The sequence below is a fragment of the Terrapene carolina genome, unplaced genomic scaffold (genome assembly GCF_002925995.2).
Source record: "Terrapene carolina triunguis isolate 2854851 unplaced genomic scaffold, T_m_triunguis-2.0 Scaffold192, whole genome shotgun sequence".
NCBI lineage: Eukaryota > Metazoa > Chordata > Testudines > Emydidae > Terrapene > Terrapene triunguis.
Window position 1 is genome coordinate 214,664 of NW_020664543.1, and position 24,210 is coordinate 238,873.

General features: G+C 44.5%; 2 protein-coding genes across 2 annotated transcripts in view; both read left to right on the forward strand.

Moving 5' to 3' along the window:
* The window catches only part of CCDC57 (coiled-coil domain containing 57), a 110,082-nt gene extending 103,276 nt beyond the window's left edge, over positions 1-6,806 (forward strand). Inside the window, exons 15-16 of the mRNA XM_026654551.1 lie at positions 4,974-5,208; positions 6,628-6,806. Of these exons, the coding sequence (XP_026510336.1) occupies positions 4,974-5,197 (224 nt within the window). The 3' untranslated portion in view covers positions 5,198-5,208; positions 6,628-6,806. The remainder of the gene's footprint in view (positions 1-4,973; positions 5,209-6,627) is intronic.
* A 6,440-nt stretch (positions 6,807-13,246) lies between these two features.
* Positions 13,247-24,210, forward strand: part of FASN (fatty acid synthase) — a 66,924-nt gene continuing 55,960 nt past the window's right edge. The window contains exons 1-3 of the mRNA XM_024203161.2: positions 13,247-13,632; positions 22,226-22,366; positions 23,273-23,425. Of these exons, the coding sequence (XP_024058929.1) occupies positions 22,240-22,366; positions 23,273-23,425 (280 nt within the window). The 5' untranslated portion in view covers positions 13,247-13,632; positions 22,226-22,239. The remainder of the gene's footprint in view (positions 13,633-22,225; positions 22,367-23,272; positions 23,426-24,210) is intronic.

The window sequence follows — 24,210 nt, forward strand, 5'->3', positions numbered from 1 at the left end:
TGGGGCAGCCAAAACCCTGGAGCTGGCCCTGAGTCTGGGTGACCTTCTCCTAAAGTGTTCACCCCACGTACAAACAGTGTGGCTGCTGAGCCTCCATCAGTTCCGAAACCTGATCCAAAATCCCAGTCCTATTGCAAACACTTCTCGAACCATCGAAGGAAGTTCTTCCAACTAAAGATCAGAGTTCTTCAGAGGAAGCTGAAGAAAACACCTTTTACAAGGAGCTCCAAGAGGCCATATAGTTCAGCAAAATGGTGTTCCCACAGAGATCTGTTGTCTCATCCAGGTGGACCCCATTGCAGTCTGCTTCTGTGGATCATAGGATTCCCAAGAAAAACAAGGCCTCTTCTGATCCAAGCAGGTTGGATCAGTTATCCTTTACCCATCAGATCGGTTTGTCCAAAGTACTAGGAGTCAACATTCTTTGAAGGCACTTGGAACTGTCGGTGCTGATGAACCCTGCCTACTCCCCCTTTGCATCCATTGGACTGGTTCCTCCAAAATCTCCTCTGAAACAGTTATCCCCTCAGCATTGTGCATATGAACCCTTAGTGCTGAAAGAAGTTTGTTTCAAGGCTAGACTGGTGCCATCATCTGATCTGTGGAGCCCATGCAACTGAGATCAGTATTGTGGCCTTGGATCCAAGATAAGTAGGTCAATCCCATTCTGCTGCAACTCCTGATGAGGAGGAACCTAGTTCAATCAAAGAAAAATACTTGGAGCCTTATGTCCCCTTGGACACCTCCCAGAGTTTAAAACTTATCTAGGTTTTCTTCATGTAGATACTATACTGCTTGGGACTACTTCTTCAAGTGCTGTCCCGGTGGGTGCTCCACTTCAGGTGTCGGTGTGTCCCGGTGCTGTTGATCAGAGATTTATAGTAGCAGTGTCCACATGGGTCATGTTTGCGCAGGAGGCATCTTGTGGTCCCGTTGGTGCCGCATGTAGCACATGCGCAACCCAAGCCCTTCAGTTCCTTCTCAACTGTCCTCGGTTAAAGATGCAGCGCTGGGGCAGTGTTAGCACTCTTCCCTAAAACCATTAGAAAAATATTTTAAATAGCTAGTTAGTTAGATAGAAAGTTATAGTTAGTGTTAGTTTTATTCTAAAAATAATTTTGGTTTTATTTCTTTAGCTACCTCCCCACAGGGGACAGTTAGCCGTTAAGATGTCTGGCTCCCCAGGCTTCAAACACTGCAGCTCCTGCTACAAAGCTCTGTCCATTTCAGACAGACTCTCATTGTGTGTACGCTGTCTGGGTGAGGCGCATAGCCCCCAAAAATGTGCCCACTGCAGCAATTTGAAAGTCAGAGCCTGACATGAGCGGGATCTCAGGCTAAAAATGATTTTAATGGAGAAATCCCTACAACCCAACTCGGACAAGCAGACTGCCTCTCCGGGCACTCCTGCAACTGAAAAAGGAGACATACCCTCTAAAAGACCAAAAAAAGAGGGCTCAGACTTCTCCTCAAAGAGTACCGCAAAAACAATGGCGGTCTCCTGCCAGGTCGCTACCCCCAATGCTGACATATGCTCAGCTGAGCACCTACAACGCTCCAGTGACCTCCGGCACCACCGAGGCCCGAACGAAGGAGACGGAGTTTAGGCACAGACAAAGACATGTCTCCTCCATGGCACCGAATTCACCCATAAGGGACTCTGCACCAAGTGTCTCATCAGACACCATGCCTCCACCTCCGGTACCGACAATGCAGTCAGCACCAGTGGAGAAAACCAAGTTGGCACCGACCACACTGACCAAACAGTCACAGCATTGGTCGGCACTGATGCCAGCAAGAGTGGAACCGACGGTCCAGACATCAGCCGACACAGTCTCTGCTGCACCAGAGAGACTTGATGATATCGTCGGCACCGCACTCCCTGATACTCAGTACTGAGGGCTCCCCTACAGGCTATAGAGGAGATCTTGATATTGCACATTTTTCTAGCAAAGATGATGATGAGATGCAGGAACAAAGCACCTTCTCACCACACCATTTCTCACCGAAAGCACATCAACCATCTTGGAGCCATATGGGGTCAAGATATCTCCAGACGCCTCAACCATGGTGCAGACCACCATGAATGTAGACCCCAATGGCCTTCCCAATGCAATAGGCACATTGGGAACCCTGGGCATCTTACATAGACTATAAGAAGCGAATGACCCAGTGAGACAGTCCTAGGTGTGCCCTTCTTGTACTTCATCCCCTGATAAATCTGTCTTGACTGCTCCCTTGTTTCCTCTAAGTGACATCAGTTGTTGATATTCCTTTAGTATCTTTGCCCAGAGAGTCTCACAAAAAATAGAAATCCTGGAACTCCAGGTTAAAAAAAAAAATCAAACAAACCCACAACTCTTCCCTCTGCTGCTGACAGGTATAATAATACCATAGGTAATAACCTGAGTTGAAAGGGTGCAGTTCATTACAAGTGGTCACTCAAACCCTAAGTGTTTTACCAGGTGAGCACCTTCCATACGCATACTTGTTTGCTACATATTAGAACAACCAGGGGCTAAAATTCTGCTTCAAAGTGGGCAAGGATATGCAGTGTGTATCATGTCTTTCTGATACATAGAGGGGAAAGTGCTCCTTTACACCTTTCCTACATTTCCTTTCGTCCCCAGAGTTCTGAGGAGGATTCAACAGGTCTGAGCCTGTGCATGGCAGACCTAGTTCTTGGAACTTCTGTGCCCGTGTAAAGATTATCCATTCAGTCTTTGTCCTTCTGAGTTAAGATCTGTCATCTCAGCCAAATGGCAGGATGGGGTATTTGGACATCAAGTTGTTTTACTTGACAGTGTAACTGATAGGTTTTTAGGTCAGGATGTCCTTAATGCTTGTCTCAGGAGAACAAGGCAGCCCTCCTAGACTCCATCCACCAGGAAATATTATGCTGTCATACAGAAAACTTGTTTAAAAGTTTTGCTCAAGGTAGAAGCCTGGCTTTGGTATCAACCCAGTTTTAGTTACCTTAGACTTTCTTCTATCTCTCTGGTGTGGTCAAAGATATTATTGACAACTGCAAAGGTTTATTTTAGTCTACTATGTCCCTGCAAAACAGACGCCTCTTGATGCAGTAATCTTTAAAGGGGCTCACAGACATGTACCCTCCCATCAAGAAATTACTCATCCTTTGGATTTGAGTTTGATGTTGAACAAGTTAATGGAAATGCTCTTTGAGCCCTTGGGATCTTTCTCCTTGTATCATCTCTTACTGAAGGAATCATTCCTGGTGGTGGTTTCCTCCTCATCAGAGTTCCAGGTCCTGCTGGCCAATTCTATCCTTTTTCACAATGTTAAACCAGTATTTAGGTCTCAACTCCAATAGTTGTCTAACCACAGTTGTGTCTTGAGTCTCATATCATATAAGTTAACATCACTATATGTGCTTTTCCCAAAGACCCAGGGCCACGCTGGGGAGTGAGGTGGCACACGCTTAATGTCAAAACAGTTGTTAGACAGAACAGTGACTCTTGTTCACATACTGAATGGACTCCCCTCTATTACGCAGCCCAGAATTAAATAGGTTTAGGACATGGAGAGGAACTGAGGGTCAAATAGATGGGGCAAAGAATTTAAACCAATCAATCAATCGAGTGCAGGGCCCAATGGACATTTACATGTTCCCTAACTCTGACTATTGCTCAAAGCTGGTTACATAGCCAGGCATGCAACACCTACTGTGCGGCTCTATAAAGGCAATATAATCAATAGTCAGTTTTCAGAATGGAGAGAAGTAAATAGTGGTGTCCCCCAGGGGTCTGTTCTGGGACCAGTCCTATTCAACATATTCATAAATGATCTGGAAAAAGGGGTAAACAGTGAGGTGGCAAAATTTGCAGATGATACAAAATTACTAAAGAGAGTTAAGACCCAGGCAAACTGAAGAGCTACAAAAGGATCTCTCAAAACTGGGTGTCTGGGCAACAAAATGGCAGATGAAATTTAATGTTGATAAATGCAAAGTAATGCACATTGGAAAGCATAATCCCAACTATACATGTAAAATGATGGGGTCTAAATTAGCTGTTACCACTCAAGAAAGAGATCTTGGAGTCATTGTGGATAGTTCTCTGAAAACATCCACTCAATGTGCAGCGGCAGTCAAAAAAGCTAACAGAATGCTGGGAATAATTAAGAAAGGGATTGATAATAGGACAGAAAATATCATATTGCCTCTATATAAATCCATGGTATGCCCACATCTTGAATACTGTGTGCAGATGTGGTCGCCCCATCTCAAAAAAGATATATTGGAATTGGAAAGGGTTCAGAAAAGGGCAACAGAAATTATTTGGGGTATGGAACGGCTTCCATATGAGGAGAGATTAATAAGACTGGGACTTTTCAGGTTGGAAAAGAGACGACTAAGGGGAGATATGATTGAGGTCTATAAAATCATGACTGGTGTAGAGAAAGTAGATAAGGAAGTGTTGTTTACTACTTCTCATAACACAAGAACTAGGGGTCACCAAATGAAATTAATAGGCAGCAGGTTTAAAACAAATAAAAGGAAGTATTTCTTCACACAACGCACAGTCAACCTGTGGAACTCCTTGCCAGAGGATGTTGTGATGTCCAAGACCATAACAGGGTTCAAAAAAGAACTAGATAAATTCATGGAGGATAGGTCCATTGATGGCTATTAGTCAGGATGGGCAAAAATGGTGTCCCTAGCCTCTATTTGCCAGAAGCTGGGAATGAGCGACAGAGGATGGATCACTTGATGATTACCTATTCTGTTAATTCCCTCTGGGGCATCTGGCACTGGCCATTGTCGGAAGACAGGATACTGGGCTAGATGGACCTTTGGCCTGACCCAGTAGGGCCATTCTTATGTTCTTATGTTGTTCTATTCTGAGAACAAAAGGTACTGACAGTAAATAACTCCATTTTCCTCAACTCTTCAGTCTTACTCATAACTGCAAATGGAAGAACAAATACATTCTCTCCTTTTCTTTGTTCAGTAGAGTTCAAAGCTACCCACACAGCCAAGAAGTTTGAAGAGTCTCAGCAAAATATCGAAACTGGGGATCGAGAAAGAGCACCAGCTGCTGACTTGACAGTCAAAGGAACCAACATTGAAGTTCAACCAAAGTTAATAGCCAACAAATCATCTCGGACTCACCCCATAAAGTCAAAAATCTCCCACCAAATGCAAAAAATCCGGAACTACAATGTTAAACATTGATTTCTTTGACAGTAAGTTTAGCTCTGTACAAACTCTGAGTACAGGACTGCCCCTGCCCCTGCCCCGAAGAGCTTACAGTCTAAATAGACCAGATAGCCAGAGGCTGGGGGAAGGGATAGAACTCACTAGCAGAATGAACAAGGTGATGGCAGCAAATGTGGGGTTAGTTCCACAGTTTAATTTTTACTGTTTATTTGTTTACTCACTTATTTTAGATGGGTTTACTTAGGAGGGGATAAGCTAAATGGAAACAGAAGGGAAGTGAGGGGGACAGGGCAGGGGAGAAGAGGATAAGAGAGGCAAGTGTGAAGTTCAGGTGAAGGGGCTGTTGGGGAGAGGAGGGAGAGGGTTGGACAGCCAATCAGCCCGTAACTGAGAAAGTACAATCAAAAGTGTGGACGGTTCTCTGAATGTCCAGAGATCCTTGTTTTGGCACCTTTAGCCTCTTTGACTCCTCTCTGCACATCTCCAGGGCACAGGGAAAGGGGTGAGGCATCACTTGGGTACTAGTGCCCCCAAAGTGGGGTGTCTCCCCTACACAGTTCTGGGTTCAGGAAGGTGCTGAGGGAGGGATAGCCCCAGCTGGACCCTATTTTATTTGTTTGACCTTATTAAATGTCAGTTCATCCACCTGCTTTCTGGAGGTTAGTATAGATTCCCAGCTACTAGAGATTTAAACTCTTGTGCCTTTAGGCAGAGCTTGCAGTTTTTAGCAAAATTTTGTTGAGAAACACTGGAGTGTGGGTTAGACAGGGGAAAATGTATCTCTGTGGGCTGCCTTAGCATGCTATTTTCCTATGCTTACTAACACTGCACTCATTCTACATACTGTAACAATCAATTCTCTGTAGCTGCTTAATATTAATTTTAAAGCCAGGGGTACAAAGAGATGGGCCCTGATTCTGCACTACCTTGTACCTTCTGTAGTCATTTATGCGTGTGCAAAATGGGTGTAAAATGATACAAAAACAGAATTCTCCATTCACTTACACTGGTGGTATTGATTAGCACAGGTGTAAGTGATGTCACAAGTTTCAAGACTGTGAGAATCAGGCTCATTAATAATACTTAGAATCTTTCATTGGATGAACTAAAAGCATTGTACAAATAACTAAGCCTTACAACATGTTTCCAGCTGAAATTGCAGGAAAAATTTTGAGTTGTAATTTGACCAGCACACCACTGTACTTATGAAAAGTGTCATGACATTTGAATGATCATGAGTTCTCAGGATCTCTGTTTTGTTTCGTTTTGAAAATGGCAAGATGGCACCTCCAGTAGCATTGCAGGAAGCTGGGGTATTGGTTTGGTGCTAAAGCCCTGACTCTCCAAACACTTATTCATATGCTTAACTTTACTACTGTGAGTGATCCTATTGAAAAGAATAGGACTACTCGTGGTAGTAAAATTAATAATGTGTGTGTTTGCAGGTTAAGAGCCTAAGATGGAAGAAAGACTTACTGAATCACCTGCACTTCTTCCTGCAACACATAGGTGCCCAAATTCTGTCTCTAGACAACCCTGCTCAGTTTGAGATCTGAAAGGAACACAGTACAAAGTTGTACAGCGTGGCTGTAGGCAGCTAAAGAATAACTGGAAAAAATTGTTCAATGTTCTGTTCAAAAATATTTTGCTTTAACATATAGATAATACGAATGGTAATACAAATAATATGGTATTACAAATAATAAATAATAGTAATAAGTTGCATGCTTAGTAGCCATTATTTCATTGTGCTTTTATGATGTCAGTACTGGATCTGAGGCGTCCTCTGTGCCCTTTCCCAATTTATTTTGCTTGAAGGTCCCATCATCAGATTAAATACTTTTTACATTGTTCCTTCATGGACCAGAACAACATGACGCATTCCCCTCATCCAGAGCCTGCTGTGACTGCAGCTCAAAGCACAGTGGTTTCCAACAAGTAGAGAAATTTTGACCTCACATCATAGTTGCAGCCAACTGTTGCTATACAGTTTGCCTGAATTCAAAAGTTTTGAAATAATTATAGAATATACATTCCAGCAACTTTGCAACTCTTGTTTCCAATGGTTTCAATTTGAACATGAAGATTCAGAGCAGCTCGGTATGATGTGGCTCCGCATCCTGGTGAGAAGTGCAAGGCTGAAGCATTAACATGGTGATACCCTAATGAGGAAAGCCACATTCCCATTCAATTAATTGTTATAACAACATTCTAACATCTGGTTGACCCTTAGAAAACGCTTTTCCTACTAAACTGATCTGTATGTCCTGTACACTGGGTGTTTAGCTCAGATTTCAAAAGTGGCTTTGGATTTTAAAATCTATGGCATGCCTGTTTATGCAGATATCTTGCCAGGAAGGCAATTTTTGTTCATTCAGCTTCCCTGAGCAACTTCTGCTTTAGCAAACTGTAGATGGTGGCAAGAGATGTTTTTGGTTGATCTCTTCATTCCATTTTCTTCTTCTGATGGTAAGAGACAGAATTTTATTTTATTGCAGTTACCATTAGCTGAGAATAACTCTTAAATTGGTGTTGACCCAGCAGGAATGGTACAAGAACAAATATACAAGGAGAATATACAACACGGCAGAAGGGCATTGCTGGCACATGATGGCATATATCACATTGGTAGATGTGCAGGTGAACGAGCCCCTGATGGTGTGGCTGATGTGACCTAATCACATCAGCCACGCTATCAGAGGCTCGTTCACCTGCACATCTACCAATGTGATATATGCCATCATGTGCCAGCAATGCCCCTCTGCCATGTACATTGGCCAAACCGGACAGTCTCTACGCAAAAGAATAAATGGACACAAATCAGACGTCAAGAATTATAACATTCAAAAACCAGTCGGTGAACACTTCAACCTCCCTGGTCACTCTATTACAGACCTAAAAGTCGCAATTATTCAACAAAAAAACTTCAAAACCAGTTCTGCAGTTTCTCGTTGGAGTCTGTAATTAATTTGCAAAATGGACACCATTAAATTAGGCTTGAATAAAGACTGGGAGTCGATGAGTCATTACACAAACTAAACTATTTCCCCATGCTAATTTTCCCCCTACTGTTACTCTCACCTTCTTGTCAACTGTTTGAAATGGGCCATCCTGATTATCACTACAAAAGTTTTTTTTCTCCTGCTGATAATAGCCCACCTTATTCGATTAGTCTCATTAGAGTTGGTATGGCAACACCCATTTTTTCATGCTCTCTCCTACTCTTTTCCTACTGTATTTTCCACTGCATGCATCTGATGAAGTGGGCTTTAGCCCACAAAAGCTTATGCTCAAATAAATTTGTTAGTCTCTAAGGTGCCACAAGTACTCCTCGTTCTTTTTATTCCGTTTGTGTATTGAAAATACTCTTAGTTGCCATAACATCAGCCCGATGAGTGAGGGAGTTACGTGCCCTAATGGCTAATCCATCTTTCCCTATATTTCACAAAAACAAGGTGGTGCTTTGGCCTAAACCTAGATTCTTATCCAAAGAGGTTTATGATTTTCACATTAACCAAACAATACATTTGCCAGTTTTCTTTCCTAGCCCTCACAGTCATAAAGATGAATCAAAGTTAAATACACTTGACACTAAGGGGACCCTAGCCTACTATCCAAACAAGACTAACATTTCACAAGTCCTCCACTCTTTTATTTCTTATGTGAACAATCATAAAGGTGGTCAGGCTGTCTCTTCACAAATGTTATCTAGGTGAATTAGAAAATTTATAGAGGAACACTATAAACTAAGATCTATTTCTGCCCGTTGGGATTAAATCACACTCTACTAGAGCAATGTCTCTCTCCATTGAGTGCCTGAGGCCTTGTCTACACTACCACTTAAATCGACGTAAATTACGTCGCTCAGGTGTGTAAAAAAACCACCCCCTGAGCATCGTAACTTACATCGACTTAATGCGGTGTCTACTCTGCACTTTGTCAGCAGGAGACGCTCTCCTGTCAACATAGCTTCTGCTTCTCATTGAGGTGGATTAATTACATCGATGGGAGAGCGCTCTCCCATCGACTTAGTGCATCTTCACCACACCTGCTAAATCAATGCTGCTGCATGAATTGCAGTGGCACTGATTTAGCGCTGTAGTGAAGACAAGCCCTTACATATCACAGAGATCTATGGGTCTGCCTCTTGATGCTCTGTACATACATTTACAAGATGTGCAAAATTTAGAATAATAAAATCATAGGGTTAGATGGGACCGCACTGGTCATCTAGTCCTACCCCCTGCCAAGATGCAGGATTTGTTGTGTCTAAACCATCCAAGGCAGATGACTATCCAGCCTCCTTTTGACAACCTCCAGTGAAGGAGCTTGCACAACCTCCCTTGGCAGACTGTTTCATTGTCCTACAGTTCATACACTTAGGAAAATTTCCCTGAGATTTAACCTAAATCTGCTATGCTTTAATGTGAACCATTGCCTCTTGTCCTGCCTTCTGTGACAAAAGAGAACAACTTTTCTCCATCTTTTTTATGGCAGCCTTTCAAATATCTGAAGACAATTTATCCTATCCCCCCTTAATCTCCTCTTTTCTGAACTAAACATACCAAGTTCCTTCAGCCTTTGCTCATATGGCTTGCATTCCATCACTTTGATCATCTTTGTTGCTCGTCTCTGGATCCCTTCCAGTTTCTCTACATCCTTTCAATACATTGGTGACCAAAATTGGACAATTCTCCAGCTGAGGCCTAACCAGCACCAAGTAGAGCAGTACTATCACCTCTCATGACTTTTATGCTATGCCTCTGTTAATGCAACCTAAAATTGCATTTTCTTTTTTTGCAACAACATCGCATTGCTGACTCATGTTGAGGTGGTGATCCACGACAACTCCCAGATCCTTCTCAGCGGTGCTGCTGCCAAGCCAGTTATCCCCCATTCTATATTTGTGCATTTGTTTTTTCTTCCCTAAGTGTAACACCTTACATTTGTCTTTGCTGAATTTCATTTTGTTGGCTATAGCCCAGTTCTCCAGTTTATCAAGATCACTCTGAATTTTAACTCTATCCTCCACAAAGTTTTGGCAGCCCCCTAGCTTTGGGTCACTGGCAAATTTGATCAGTATGCTCTCTATTCCTACATCCAGGTCATTAATAAAGATGTTAAACAATACTGGACCCAGAACAGATCCCTGTGGAACCCCACTTGAGACTTCCTCCACTCTGACATAATGCCATTAATAGTTACACTTTGTGTGTGGTTGTTTAACCAATTATGTATCCCCTTAATGGTAGTTCCACCAAACCCGCATTTCTTCAGCTTACTTATGAGACTGTCATGTGGGACCTTGTGTCCAGAGCTGACACACAATTGATAGGGCAGTATTATAATCTTTATTCCGTTGCTGGAGCACTGTTTGCCAATCTGTCCCACGAGTGGGAATGTCCAGAAGGCACTTGCAGATTAAATGAAGATTCCTTACTTGTAACTGGAATTCTTTAAGGTGGACTCTGCATACTCACATTTCCTTGTGCACTTTTTCCTTTTCCTAGGAGTCTTCCTGAAATCTTGATTTGAGGTGATGCAAGGAACTGAGGCAGCGGATGGTGCTAAGCCTCTTTTTGTACTTTCAATAGTGCCAACTCTTATGACTTTTTTTTTTAGCAAATGATGAGATTTTGGCCAGGTTGGAACTCTGTCTCATAATGACAAGCTCCAGCCCTCCAGCAAATTTGAGCCCTGCCTGAGGGGAAAACCCGCTCTGATTGGCTACCTGCCTCACTCGCCTCTCCCCAGGGGCAAAGCAACCACTCAGAGCTGCTGCAGAAAGAGCTCTCTCCCCTGCCACATCCCCTCAACAATCTAAAGCCATTCTTCTCACAGGAGGGGAGGGGGAAGAGGGAGCAGAAAGAACCCAGCAGCTCAGGATGGCTCTGCTCCCTCTTCCCTCTCCCCTCTCCCTCCATGCAACACCAGGCCTGGGAAGGGGGAGTAAAGAGCCCCTGGAAAGCAGGAGAAGGGAATCTTGGTACAGCCTCTGCCTGGCCTGGTGAAGCCCTAGGAGTATCAGTCGTGAGATTAGGAATGCTGAACTATTGAGGGACTCATGGGGCCGCTGTGAGCACAGGGGGCAGGGCCAGGCAGAAGAACTAATATAGAGACTGGGGGAACAGGATTGAGTTGGAGGCTGGGGGGCAGAATTAATTGGTGGAAGGGGATGTGAGCTCATGCAGCATGGCCCAAAAATCACCTGACACTAATTCTCTCTCTCACACACATACAGGTGTTGGGAAGGGGGAGTTCAAAAATCAAAAAGACCAACACTAATATTTTTTAAATCGTGAATTTGGGGACTCTGATATGATTTTTGATGTCTTGAGGTTGGTAATCTGTTACTCTCATGTTCAGGATGCTCAGGAAGTCTGAGGAGAGGGATAGGAGGGGCCTGTGACCACTCTTAAGGGGCACTGCTCGGAGACAGTACACCCTTTGAACAGCACTGGCAGTGCATCCCATGATCATGAATATGCAGAGTCCATCTAAAAAAATTCTGGTTACAAGTAACCTTCATTTTCAGAGCTTGAAGCTAGGAAAGGAGTTATAGTGGGAACCCTAAGGCCCTAGACCCAGAAACAAACACCTCGGCTCCCTCAGTCCCTCTGCTGTGCTCCCTGACTCCCCGTTTGGATCAAGAGTTAGGAGCAGGTTGGAAGGAAGTGGGTGGCAGGGGGAGTTACAGCCTATATTGATTTTGGGAGAGGTGGCAGGAGGGTGAGGCAACTGGAAGGGAATGAGACCAATCTGGCACAGTGCTCAGGAGCACCTGCTTGCAGCAGGCACCCACCAGGTGCTCATGGGAGCCAGATTGCCCAAGGTAGCAGGAGCACAGTGGCTCTCAATGCTAACAGACTATCAAAAGGGAGCAAGAATTAACAAGCTCCTGGCCATGACACAGGGCTCAGTGAGAGCCGAAGTAGCTAGTCACACCAGCCTCGTCCCTGCAGTGAGGAAAAGGAGGATAATTTTCAAGGAGTAACAGGCGCTCTGGGCTCTGCTGTGTGGAGGCTTTAGGTCTCTCTCTCACTCTGCTCTTCTCCTCATTGGGGGTGCTGATCAGAGCCTTTCCTGGCTGTATACTGGGGCGAGGGGGACGACGCCATCCCTGGAGCATATTTCACTGCCCCGTGTCTGTGTTGTCAGGTTTGACCTGTAATAACCTCCAGCGATCACACTCTGCCGAGGTGAATGGCCTGAAATAAATCGCAATTCACAGGCGCTTCTTGCATCACAAGCGGCTCCATTTCCTAAACAGAGCCGTCCCCCTAACACAGTCATCACATCACCCTATCTCCTAGCAACACCCACACAGGCCCAGCGATTGGACAGGCGACACCTTCCACACACCCCGGCCGCCTGATTGGATGTCGCAGCCAATGACTTCGCCTCCGAAGCAATCGTCCTTCTGTTTGGCAAATGTCAGTCACCTGTAACAGGAGACCCCGGTTACGGTGTAAATGAGACCTCGAGTCCCCCCCCCCCCCGCGGTTGTTTCCTAGGCCCGGCGGGCAGGTGCCCACGGCCGGTCTCTCTGGGCGCTGCGGGGTGGCCTGGCCAGGCCAGGCCGCGGGAGCCCAGTGTCGGGACTGGTGCAGGGAGCCCGGCAAGTAAAAGTCACCGCCCCCCCCCCGCAGCGTTTGCACCCGGCTGCGCCCCGTGTGCGCACGACAAGGGGCAGACGCTGCGGGTCCTGTTCCCCGCCCTCCCGCTCCGAGCTCCTTGGTCTCCAGCCTGCCCGGCGCACGCCCCCTGCGCTCAGCGGTGCGGGGTCTCGGGGGAGGCCGCTGTGCCCGGCGCCGCCTGGCCTAGCCCTAGAGAGACGCATACCAGGGCGAGGGATCAGCCGGGACGGGTTAGTGAGAAACCGCCCGTGTCGATTCGGGTCCGCGGAGGCCTCCTCGCCACAGGAGGAGCCGCCGCCTGCGGGGAGGGCCGCTGCCGAGCGGGGCGGGGGCCGCAGAACAGCCCCCGGGAGCTCAGCCCTGTCCTGGGCGCCGAGGCGGCCTGAGGGGAGGTTCTGGCGGGCGGACGGAGCGGGGCCTGCCCCCCCCCGTCGAGAGGCTCCTGCGGGCAGGGGGCTGGCATCGCCCCAGAGCCGGCTCTCGGAGCCCAGCCCTGGCTCTCATTGGACTGCGCCGCGGAGCAAAGCTGTCAGCCCATGTGGCGTGGCCGCCGGAGGTGGCGGCTGCTTAAATAGCGCTGGGAGCTGGTGGGAGGCAGCGACACGGGCACGGAACAGGGCCGGTGCCACAGCCCCGCGTCCCGGCACCGCCAGCAGCCCGCATCCATCCAGCCGGCCGCGCCGCAGCCTAGCCCCGCGCTCCGCCTGAGCCCGGCCCCGGCGGCCCCGCCTCTAGACACGGGCGGCTCCGCAGCAGCGCGCGCTCCAGCCTCTGCCCAGCGCGGGCCCTTCCAGTCAGCGGGCCGGGAGCCAGGTAACAGCAGCGGGGTCTGGGACGGGGCAGCGCTGGGCCAGTTACCGCGCTGCGTCTGGGGAGAGAACGAGCGAAAGCGCGAGGAGCCTGGGGGCTGGAGCGGGAGCGGGCGCCGGGTCTCTCGGTGCATCGGCGCTCCGGCTGCCCGGACCAGCAAGGGGGCTAATGCGCCTGAGCCGCCCCTGTGGATAAGGGGATCTTGCCGCCTCCTCTCGGCGGGTTTGTAGTGGGACCCGTCCCCTCGTTGGGCTCGGCTCCATCTTGCACCACTGATCACATGGGAAGTCTGTGTTAGAGGCATCAAATGCAGTTGATCAATATATTTAGTATGTGGCTGTATTCCTTGGTAAATGTTCTCCAGTCCCTTTCTGGAAATAGGATTGTACAAATAATAGGGGCTAAATTATTCCTCTTTGAATATAAATTGGAACATGGGATAGATGCCGGTGAAAGGTGGTGAAGCACTGGTGTAGTCTTCTTTGGCGAGTCAGTTGTAATCTTATAGATAATGTTCTGAATAAACACTGCACTGCCTCCTGCAGTATCCCCCTTCATTTCCCCCCAGATTAGTTGACTATTCCTAGGTAGCTGAGAAGCTTTTACTTATTGAAATGGTGTTACACTTATACAGTTTAATTTTGTTTAAAGATTTCAAAAACCAAAATGTGTGAACTAAAATGATTAAGTGCATTTAATTATCTATATTAGAAGTGAAGCTTGCTTCAGAGCTTTGATTTTTTGGAGCTATTCATCAAAGGTGAGGTAGCAGCCGGGAAGAGGGGAGATGGAGGCTGAGCCCTTGCTGCATTGTGAATGTTCTGCATCCAGCCATTTTGATATCCGGCAGCGAAGACAGTTACACACCGTAAAACCCATTTCACAAGCAGATGCAGCAAGGAAAACATTTTTTTTTTTCTTTTTCTCCTTAGCTTTCTCGCCCTCCAATACTTAACAGCTGCACATGTATTAATACATGCAAAGGGGACTAAGAACAATAGATAAATAACATTGATTAAAACATACTCCCTGGCATATCCTTTGTGACAACAAAAAATAGGCACTTCAGAAATTTTCTTTGTTTGGTCACTGGAACTGAAATATTTAATTTCTTTCCTGATAGCCAATATCTATAGAGAAATTTACTTAAAGTTTAGATAAATTTTTCCTTTCCATGTAGACTTTAATGTGGTCTGAAAGTATAATCTGTCATCTGCCCCACCTAATGGAGTCTTACACCCATCCTCTTTACTCCTTTCCCTGCTCCATCCTGTACCTGCATCCATACCCTGATCTCAATGCATAAGTAGTTATGTAATTTTAGCTATTTAAAACTAGCTGCATGCATGGATAATATTAAAAACAGGAAGAAGATATTCTTCTAAATATTTAATCTCTAGGCTTTTTTTATTGGTGTTTTTAAAGTACCGAGGTAGGAGTCACAGAAGCCTTAAAGCCAAGAAATTTAGGGACTCCTAGATATCACAAGGTAACGTCTGATGTTTGAGACACTATATTATAGGAGGCAGAAGGCCCCTAAAATTCAGTCCATTTGTTAATCCAGCCATAGCTATTAGCAGATGTACTGGTTCTTCTCTCTTTATTCAAAGAATAATAGTGTTGTAAGCAAACCCCTGAGCTGGATTACAAGAGATCCAGTCAGGTCTTCAGCCTCTCCTTGCAGTTCTAAACTTCTTGGGATGTACTGAAAACTAGCAACACTTCTTCAAGGGCTTCAGGAAATGAGACTGTCTTACATGAAAGTCAGTGTCCCCAGTAAGGATTCTGAAAACTCCCACCAGGGATCGATTTAGCTGAAGGATGTGAGGAGATGATGGCCTCAACAGCAGGGTAAGTATGCAGGCACACTTTTAAAATGAGATTTATACAGTGCAATGGTTTTGGGACTTAAATCTGGATGAATTTAGGGAAACTAGCACCACTTGCTGATAATCTAGGCGTTTACAACACTATAATCATAATGCAAACTTAAAAGCCAGTAGTGAATATATCCATTCATGATAAACATGCTCAAAATAGTTTTTTTTTTAAAGATTTGGAAGCACCTTGTAGTTTTTTCATGTTTTATCAAGCAATTGAAGGCATTCTTCCTCTAGAAAAGGAACAAATCCAATCTCTCAACAGAGACAATAAAAATTCTGTGCAGTATTAGATTTAGCAATAACAAATCCAGTTTAACAGTGGCTGAGAAACTGAACACTGGCTAAAATAGCCCAAATACAAGTAAACCTTAATTTTTATTTTTGCTATCTTTTACAAAGGTCTTTGAGAGGTAGGCATTTAAAAAAACTTTTCTACAATTGAAGTTCTAGGGAAACAAATTTTAGAAATGGGATCATATATTTATTTAAAATCAAATATTGGAAAATCTGGGTTTGCATGTAGTAAAACTTGGAAGTAAAAGCAAATCTTTTGCTAATATCCCTAATAAAGTAAGCTTTGGCAAAGTCACAGAGAAAATGCCACTTGTATATTGGAACCAATTCTCTACAGATTCCTATAGGAACTCCCATTGCTGCCAATGCACCTGCCACTGACGGAGTGGGAAATAGAGGAATTCATCTAGTTTTCATGTCTTTGGAGTTACACAAACTTGGCTATGAAAAAGATTATTTGTAAGGCCCTGCTCCTGCAACTGGTTCATGCAAGAGCATCCTCATTGAAAATAATGGGGCTCCAATTAGCTGCAGCGGTCTGTCTGCACAGAGTCAATGGCAGGATCAGTGTCTTACTTTTGATGGGTTTGATCCATATAATCGGACCATAGATTACAGCTACTTTGACAGATCCCATTTTTAAAGTGTATAAAAGATAACTAAGTAGATAGAAAGTGCATCAGGCAGAACAAGGGATTTCTGCAGTGGATTCTATGTGCTTCCCCAGGAGACTAGCTCTGCAAGGAGTATCCCATCAAATTTGGAAGGCCATTGAAATACCATCTGGAGGCTTTGCAGGGGCTTCCCTCTCCCTTCACTGTACCCAAGAGGGATAATGGAACTCTTAAATGAGGACTTCCCACTGTAACTGTATGGGGAGAGAGAGAGCTCAGGCATCCAAGTAAGGGCTTTCTTTCACTTCCTTAAATAGCATAATAAACTCAGTGGTCATACAAGTGCATAATGCGTTCTTGTAGAGAAACACAGATTAAATGGGACTCATAAAAAATAGACGCACAGGTGCTAAACATGGAGCAAAGTGATGATTAACACTTGGTGATGAATTGGGAAGAGGTGCTAAGTGAGAGAGGTTCTTATAAGGGTCTCTTCTAGATCCAGAAGAGCTTGGTATTATAACTGAGCATGCTAGTAACACCTGGCCAGTACGAAACTAGCAGGGATCAAATACATGGAGAACAAGATTAAAATATAGTATGAACTTGATATATTTGAGAAAGGGACTGAAATCAGTAAAACAACTGTACAGTGGTTAATATAAGAAGCAAATAATTAAAGTACAAATATGAAATGATGAAATAGTGTCTACTAGTCAGTAATACCAGGTAAAAATGGTTGTTTATTGTGGATGACAAACTGAATGAGTCAGCAATACAACACTGTTGCAAAAAAATTGTGTAAATCAAGTGAGATGGTAATTCTGCTCATCAGTGGTGAGGCTTGCATTGGACAACTATGTTCAGAGTAGAGTAGTGCTTTTCTAAAAATAACAGGCTGTTTGGGAAGAGTTTAGAGTAACAATGTCAGGGTCCTATGGTGCTGGACAGAGTAAAGTATGCCAAAATGTCAAAGATTGACAAAGTATGTTAGGTTCACGTCTTCTAGACATCTCTTGATTGGAACAAAAGGACAGAACAAAAAGTCATGGATTTAAGATGGCCCGGAGGGAATCAGATCCTCAATTAGACCCATCAAGATGTGATTAACAAACCTGAGAAACTGCCTAATCATATTTGTCACCCTTGTTCTTCCTTCATCTTCCCCGTATTTAATTTGTTGTCTTCACTTATTATGTTTAATCTAAAGGTAAGTATAGCATTGGGGGGGAGGGGACATGCATGAGGTATTCTCCCTCTTTCCCCCCCCCCTCCAATTTAACTGTCCTATGTGTCCCTTAAAGTAGCTGTAGAACTAACACGTTCTCATTCCTGGCCTCTGCCCCACTCTACACTTTTTTTAAATGTGGATGCACCACTTTGTCTAAATTAGACTGCAAACGCTTTGGGGCAAGGACTCTTAACTTGTTCTGTAAAGTGCCATACATAACTATGGTGCTGTATTAATAATTTTCTGAAAAGTTTCCCAACAGTAGAGTGATGGAACAAGGTGCCAAGGAAGGTTGAGAAGGAGCCATAATTGGATATAGATGGGCATCCAAGGTAGCCTTGACTATTGGGGATGCTTTAGAGTTAATGAGATCCTTTCCAAAGCAAAATCTTGAGGTGGCTCACTTAGTTGTCTCTTCTGGGTGTGTTTGCCTTTCTGGTATGGGCCTCTTCCTTTCACTTTGTCTACCTGTGCTATAGAGTACTCAGAGAGGGATTCCATAACCTTAGGGAGATGCTGCTCACTCTGTTGCTGATTTTCCCCAGCATTGGCTTCTCTTTCAGACATTTGGGTTTTCTGTGATGTCCAGTCCATCAGTATTGCTGATTTCTTCTCCCTGTCCTTTCTTCCACTGAGATGGTTGTTGATTTTTCTCCATGGTTCACTCTGCTCCATATTTAACTCTTTCCTCTCTTTTCCCCCCCCCCCCCCCCATTCTTCCATTGCATTGTTCACCCTGCCATCCCTTAGCTTTGGCTTATCACTAACATCCACTTCCTCTGCTGCTACTCTTGCACTGCAAAGCGTCTCTGGTGGAAACTCTGTGACCAGGCTGACTTCCTCCACAACCAGTCTGTTCTTTCCTCCTTCAGTTCTGCCATCTTCTGAGCTAAAGAACTCTACTTCTCCAATTTAATTGACTCCTATGCCTTCAATCCCAGCTGCTCTTTTGCCTCCTTTCACTCCTCAAACCCTTCCTACCTCTTGCCTCCGCTTCTCACTCGGCATGGAATCTCGCTGGCTGCCTCCAAGCGAAGACTGACAAAATACAGTGGGATTTCCTCCTCCCTTCCTACAAATCTCTCCCCATTCCCCCATCACAAATGCAGCTCTCCTCATCTAACTCCTCCACTTGCCCCAGTGACCCCATATTTTGACCTCCATCATGCCCACTCTCCTCTGGCTCTTTCCCCTCACAATAGAAACATGGTCTACTCTCTCTCTCTCGTCTTAAAAAAAACTAACCCTTGACCCTATTTTCCTCTTTAACTACCACTCCTTCTCACTTTCATCTCTGACTTCATTGAACCTGCTGTCTGCAGTGCTGCTCCTCCAGTTCCATCCTAAACTCTCTACGATCCAGCTTCCGCCCCTGGCATGCCACTGAAACTGCTCTTGCCAAAATCTCTAATGACCTCTTCCTAGACAAAGCTCAGAACCACTACTCCATCCTCATCCTCCTTGATCTGTCAGCCACCTTTGATACAGTCCATCACACTCTTCTTATTGAAATCTTGTTCTCTCTTGGCTTTTACAGCTCTGTTCTCTCCTGGTTCGCCTAGTACCTCTCTAATCACTCCTTTGGAGGATTCTCCTAATCCCTCCTCAACTTTCTGTGAGGGTTCCACAGGGCTCTGTCCTTGGTCCCCTTTTTGGCTCCCTCTACATCTTAGTCTGGGTAACCTCATCCGCAAAACAAATTCAGCTAGCAACTACCGATCTACCTCTACTCCATACTTGTCTCCTTCTGTCTAAACTAAAATTTTGACCTGTCTCTCTGACATCTCCTCATGGATGTCTAGCTGACAGCTCAGTCTCAACATGGCCAAAACAGGGGTCTTAATGGCCTCACCCTCCTTTTTCAATCACCACCATCTGGCCTGTCCCTTCCGGCCCATAATCTGGGTGTCCTCTTTGACTCAGATCTCTTTCTGGGTTCTCACATCCAGATTGTTTCCAAATCCTGAAGCTTTCTATGTAACATCTAAGATATGGCCTTTCCTACTGCAACATCCTTCTCTCTGACCTTGACAAATGCAATTTTGCCCCGCGCATATCCATTCATAATGCTGCTACAAAGATTTGACCATGTCTCTTTGCATCCCCATGCTCTCCTTCTCTGTTGCATCAAACATAAGCTGCTTGTCTTCATGTTCAAGGCCCTTCATGGCCTAGCCTCCTTATCATTTCATTCACTATTGAGAAGTCATCTCCTGCCTCCAATGGGTCAGGGATGCCAGCCAGCTTCTGCGACTGGTTAAATTTTCAGACAAACCTCTTTGTGCTTTCTCTTACAATGCCCCTCACGCCTGAAGTCTTTTTCCTTGATGCCTACAAAAAAATTGATGATGTTGATTGGGCTGCTAATATGCTGAGGCCACTATCTATCATGCTGACTGTCCTTTTTTGGTACTTCCCTGTCTATCTGTAGTTTCTTGTGTTTATACTTACCGGTAAGTTGTAAACTCTCTGGGGCAGGGTTGGTCTCTCTGTTCTGTGTTTGTACAATACCTAGCACAGTGGGGTCCTTGACTAGAGCTCCTAGGCACTGTGGTAATACAAATATTAAAACTGACTTGCTAGGTTTTGTGAATGGAAATAATTAAAAATCTCTTGTTGAGCATAATTCACTGTCATATTGTCACTGGCTTTTCTCATAAAGGGCATGATACAATGCCTACTGAAGTGGGAATCCCAACTCCCTCATTACATGATCAATTAATTTGTAGTAGGGTTTCCCAGGGAAGCAGTGAAAATTCCATTGCCTGAGGCATTTTACCCTAGGCCGGAAAGTTGAAAATGTCCGGTTACGAGCAATCCTGGTTTTTCTCCCGGGGGGGTGGGGTGAACTTGATGAGCTAATAAGTCAGTTCCATTTCTATGGGTGAGATTTGTGCTTTGTTTACACAAATATAAGTCTGGAGTAACTTTACTGACCTCGGTGGAGTTACTGCTGACTTATACTCATGTAAATAAGATCTGAATATGTCCCTGTGATGGTGTTTGTGTGTTGGCCAGGCTTCATCAAAAACCCTGCAACCAAGAGGGCTGAGCTTTTTGTACGAGATTAATGCCCTCTGCATCTGCTGATCAATTCCAGGATCTGCTGTAAAATAGGTACACTATGTACATGATTGCTTCCAGTTATTTGGAAAGTGCAGTTCTGTCTGGGCAACAGAATAAAGTGCCTGGAGAGACGAGAAACCCATTTGAATGGTTTTGCTCAAAAGCGTCAATTTCACAAAATCAGTTTGCTTAGAGGTGTCAATTTTGTAAGAGTTTCTGAAATAGTTTGCAAAGGTGTCCAAAAAATTCTGAATCAAAGGCCTTTCTGAGCTGTGTTCATACATATACCATCTCTCTGGCAATGAGGATAAAATATCAGCAAAAACAGAATTCTCTGCTTTTTTCATAGAGAACTTCTTGGATTTCAGTATTCTTTTTAAATAAGAAAACCACTCCAGGTGCAATAACAATAGGCAACTGCAAGTGAACAAAAATGACTTTTTGCCATACTGGGCAAGTATTGGCACTACAACCATGGAAAAGGTGATCAAGAACCAACACTACTGGATGAGATCTTCCTAAGTGCTCTAGGAGCACAAATACCATTGAGATCCAAGGTTTGGTTTTCAGTGGCCTTTGTGCTTCTAAGTCATTAGGTGTGGTGTTTTTTGGAAAATCCCATCCGTTGACCCTACAGGGTATTTGTCTATAGCTATTAGAGTTGTTTAAGTAGAGTTCATAGCCTTCAAGTACCTAACCTCCTGAGTCCCAGTCTATTCCCTTAACTTCAAGGCTGACCATCCTTTCTGTCTATTTGAAGTTGTCTGGGGGTAGGGGGAAGCTCCTCCTCTAATTTCATGTTACTACTTCAGATCAGTCTGCCAACTCCCTGTTTCTGGAGACGGGTTTTGAGCTCATCACCTAGTTATTAGTAGTGCATTAAAGGTTTTTAACATAAAAATTGCACCTAAAACCTATGTTGACTGTCAAATATAGAGTCTGATTCTTAAGTATGATCTGTGTAGAAATACTTCATTGGTGCTCCATTCAAGCACAGCAGTCGGCTTGCACAGATCACATCCCATTTCAAAATCAGGGCCTTGGATTGTAAGCTGCTTGCGGTAGGAGCCTTGTCTTCGTCAGTTTGAACACCTCGAAGCATGCTGGTAGCATTCAATAAATAACTCTTCAAAAGGGAGGGGGTGTTTTCCTACTGTTGCTGTTCCCATCCCCTGCTTGTGGCCTAGGAACTAGAGATCATCAGAGCCTCTTAATGTCTGTTGGGCAGGGAGGGGGGGTAATTTTTATGTATTTATTTTTTCTTCTCTTTGCAAATCCTGCTCTTGTTTGCTTGAGAGGAGCAGTGCCCCCCCCCTTTTTTTTTTTTTTGTACCTATGGACTCCATAGACCATTCCAGTGTAGGGGAGGAACTAATTTCCTACAGTGTACGTTTGGGTACTGCCTCCTCCCTTCCCCAGAATGTTGGGACAACACAACCTGTTCTTTGCATGAATGTTCACCGAGCTAGTTGATCTGTGGATCTGACTTTTGTAAATTCTTTTTCCAGAGAGAAGTTAGGAGATGGAGGACGTGGTGATAGCAGGCATGGCTGGAAAGCTGCCAGAATCAGAGAACATGCAACAGTTCTGGGAGAATTTATTCAATGGAGTGGACATGGTCACAGAAGATGATCGGAGGTGGAAGCCAGGTGAGCCCTCAGATTGTATGCACTTGGGGTCTGAGCTCTCCAGATGAGCTCAAGTGTTCAAGGAAAGGAGCTCTCATAAGCAGGAAAACCCTGCCAGAGCTTATGAGCTCACTTCTGATGACCATGAACTTCATGGTATCTGTCTCCTGCTTTTATAAGGATACAACCTATATCCACTCTATTGCGGCCTGTGTCATAGAGTGATAACCAAATAAACTCTGTGGTGCTGCCTTACAGAAGAGAGTATTTTAGCAGTGCAATTTCAACACTCGTGCAACAGCAAGGTGTCTAGCTGCTATTAGCATCAGGCAACAATTAGACTGACACAGCTGTTTGCTGGGTATGGGATGGGATCTCTGTGGGACTTGGAGTAGCAAGATCACCTCAGTCTTTTGACTTTTATATCCTTGTTATAATGTTCTTGTCTGTCTGGTTGTCCATTGAAAACCCTTTTTCTAACTGAATGGATATGTACTTGCCAGACACAACTGAAAGCTCGTGATCTGCAGATGTGGAAAGTGGCTTCTGTGTTTCTATCTGGTGATGAACTGGCACTACTCACGAGAGACACACTGTGTTGGAAAAGCTGCTTGTTTATTTGGCACAATTTGCCAGAGCATGAGTTTGCTTAGCAAAGCCAGAAATAGCAGCAAACAGGATTTAGTATGGAGAGGTTTCATCAGGAACTTTACTCTTCTTACAATTATAATTCTTAAAAGGGTGCTGAGGAGATGGGAAAAGTAGACCCCTTGTATCAGTTTGGTGCTGAAATGTAGAAATAGGACTTGACGTTCAGAATAACTACAACTGGCATGTGATTCCTGATTACACCTTGTCATATGATGGTCTCTCACCTAGTAAACACATTTTACGTTAAAGTTGTCTTTAATGTTTTTTTCTCTTCAGGACTTTATGGGCTGCCCAAGAGAAATGGGAAACTCAAGGACATCAGCAAATTTGATGCCTCTTTTTTTGGGGTTCACCCCAAACAAGCTCACACAATGGACCCTCAGCTCCGCTTACTGTTGGAAGCTTCTTATGAAGCCATTTTGGATGGAGGTAAGCAGCTGAACTACTGAATAGGTAGAACTGGATTTTAGTGTCTGTGTGAGATTTTGAGGTGAGTCTTGTACTTGTCTAAGTAGAACTTCTGTACAGAGTTTGAGAATTCTAGGGCTTTGACAGTAAAGAGAAGAGACCTGAGAACTGGTACAAGTGACACTTCAAAACTAAGTTATCTTCCCTGGGGTCAGGTCTAGGAAATCTCTCTCTAAAATGGGTAAAAATGTCTATCTGGGGTCTATGTGGAGCAGCTCAATGCTTCAGTAATGCTTGAACTGCCATGTTCTCTTTATCTCAGTTGGCTGAACCCTCTGCATCCAGAAAAGTTTTCCCATTGCCATACTTCCATTATATTCTGCTAAAATGGAGATGTTCTAGTTTCCAGGGTAGTGAAGATGATTGGGGGTGGGGAAGGGAAGGAGGAGTTAATATTCATCCTCATTAAAAGTTCCAGAAGACTGGCAGAAGGTACAGTGATGTGTTTCTGGGTATCTACTCAGTCCAGAGAAAATATGTGGAATTGGATTCTACTTCCAGAATTCTCTTGCTCAGAAAATTAGTTCTCAAAAATTGGTGCCTTCCCTTGTCACATCCCTGCCAGTATCTGGAACCTTTAGAAATTTTAATGATATCTATTCTTTTAAAAAAGCTTTTTTTCTCTAAAATTGAATGGATTTAGTGTTTTAAAAATGAGATCCCCAGTGACAAAGCCAGAAACAGTCCTTGAGACACCAGAAACTTTCCATCTACAGCTCTTATTATTTATTTGTATTAACACGGTG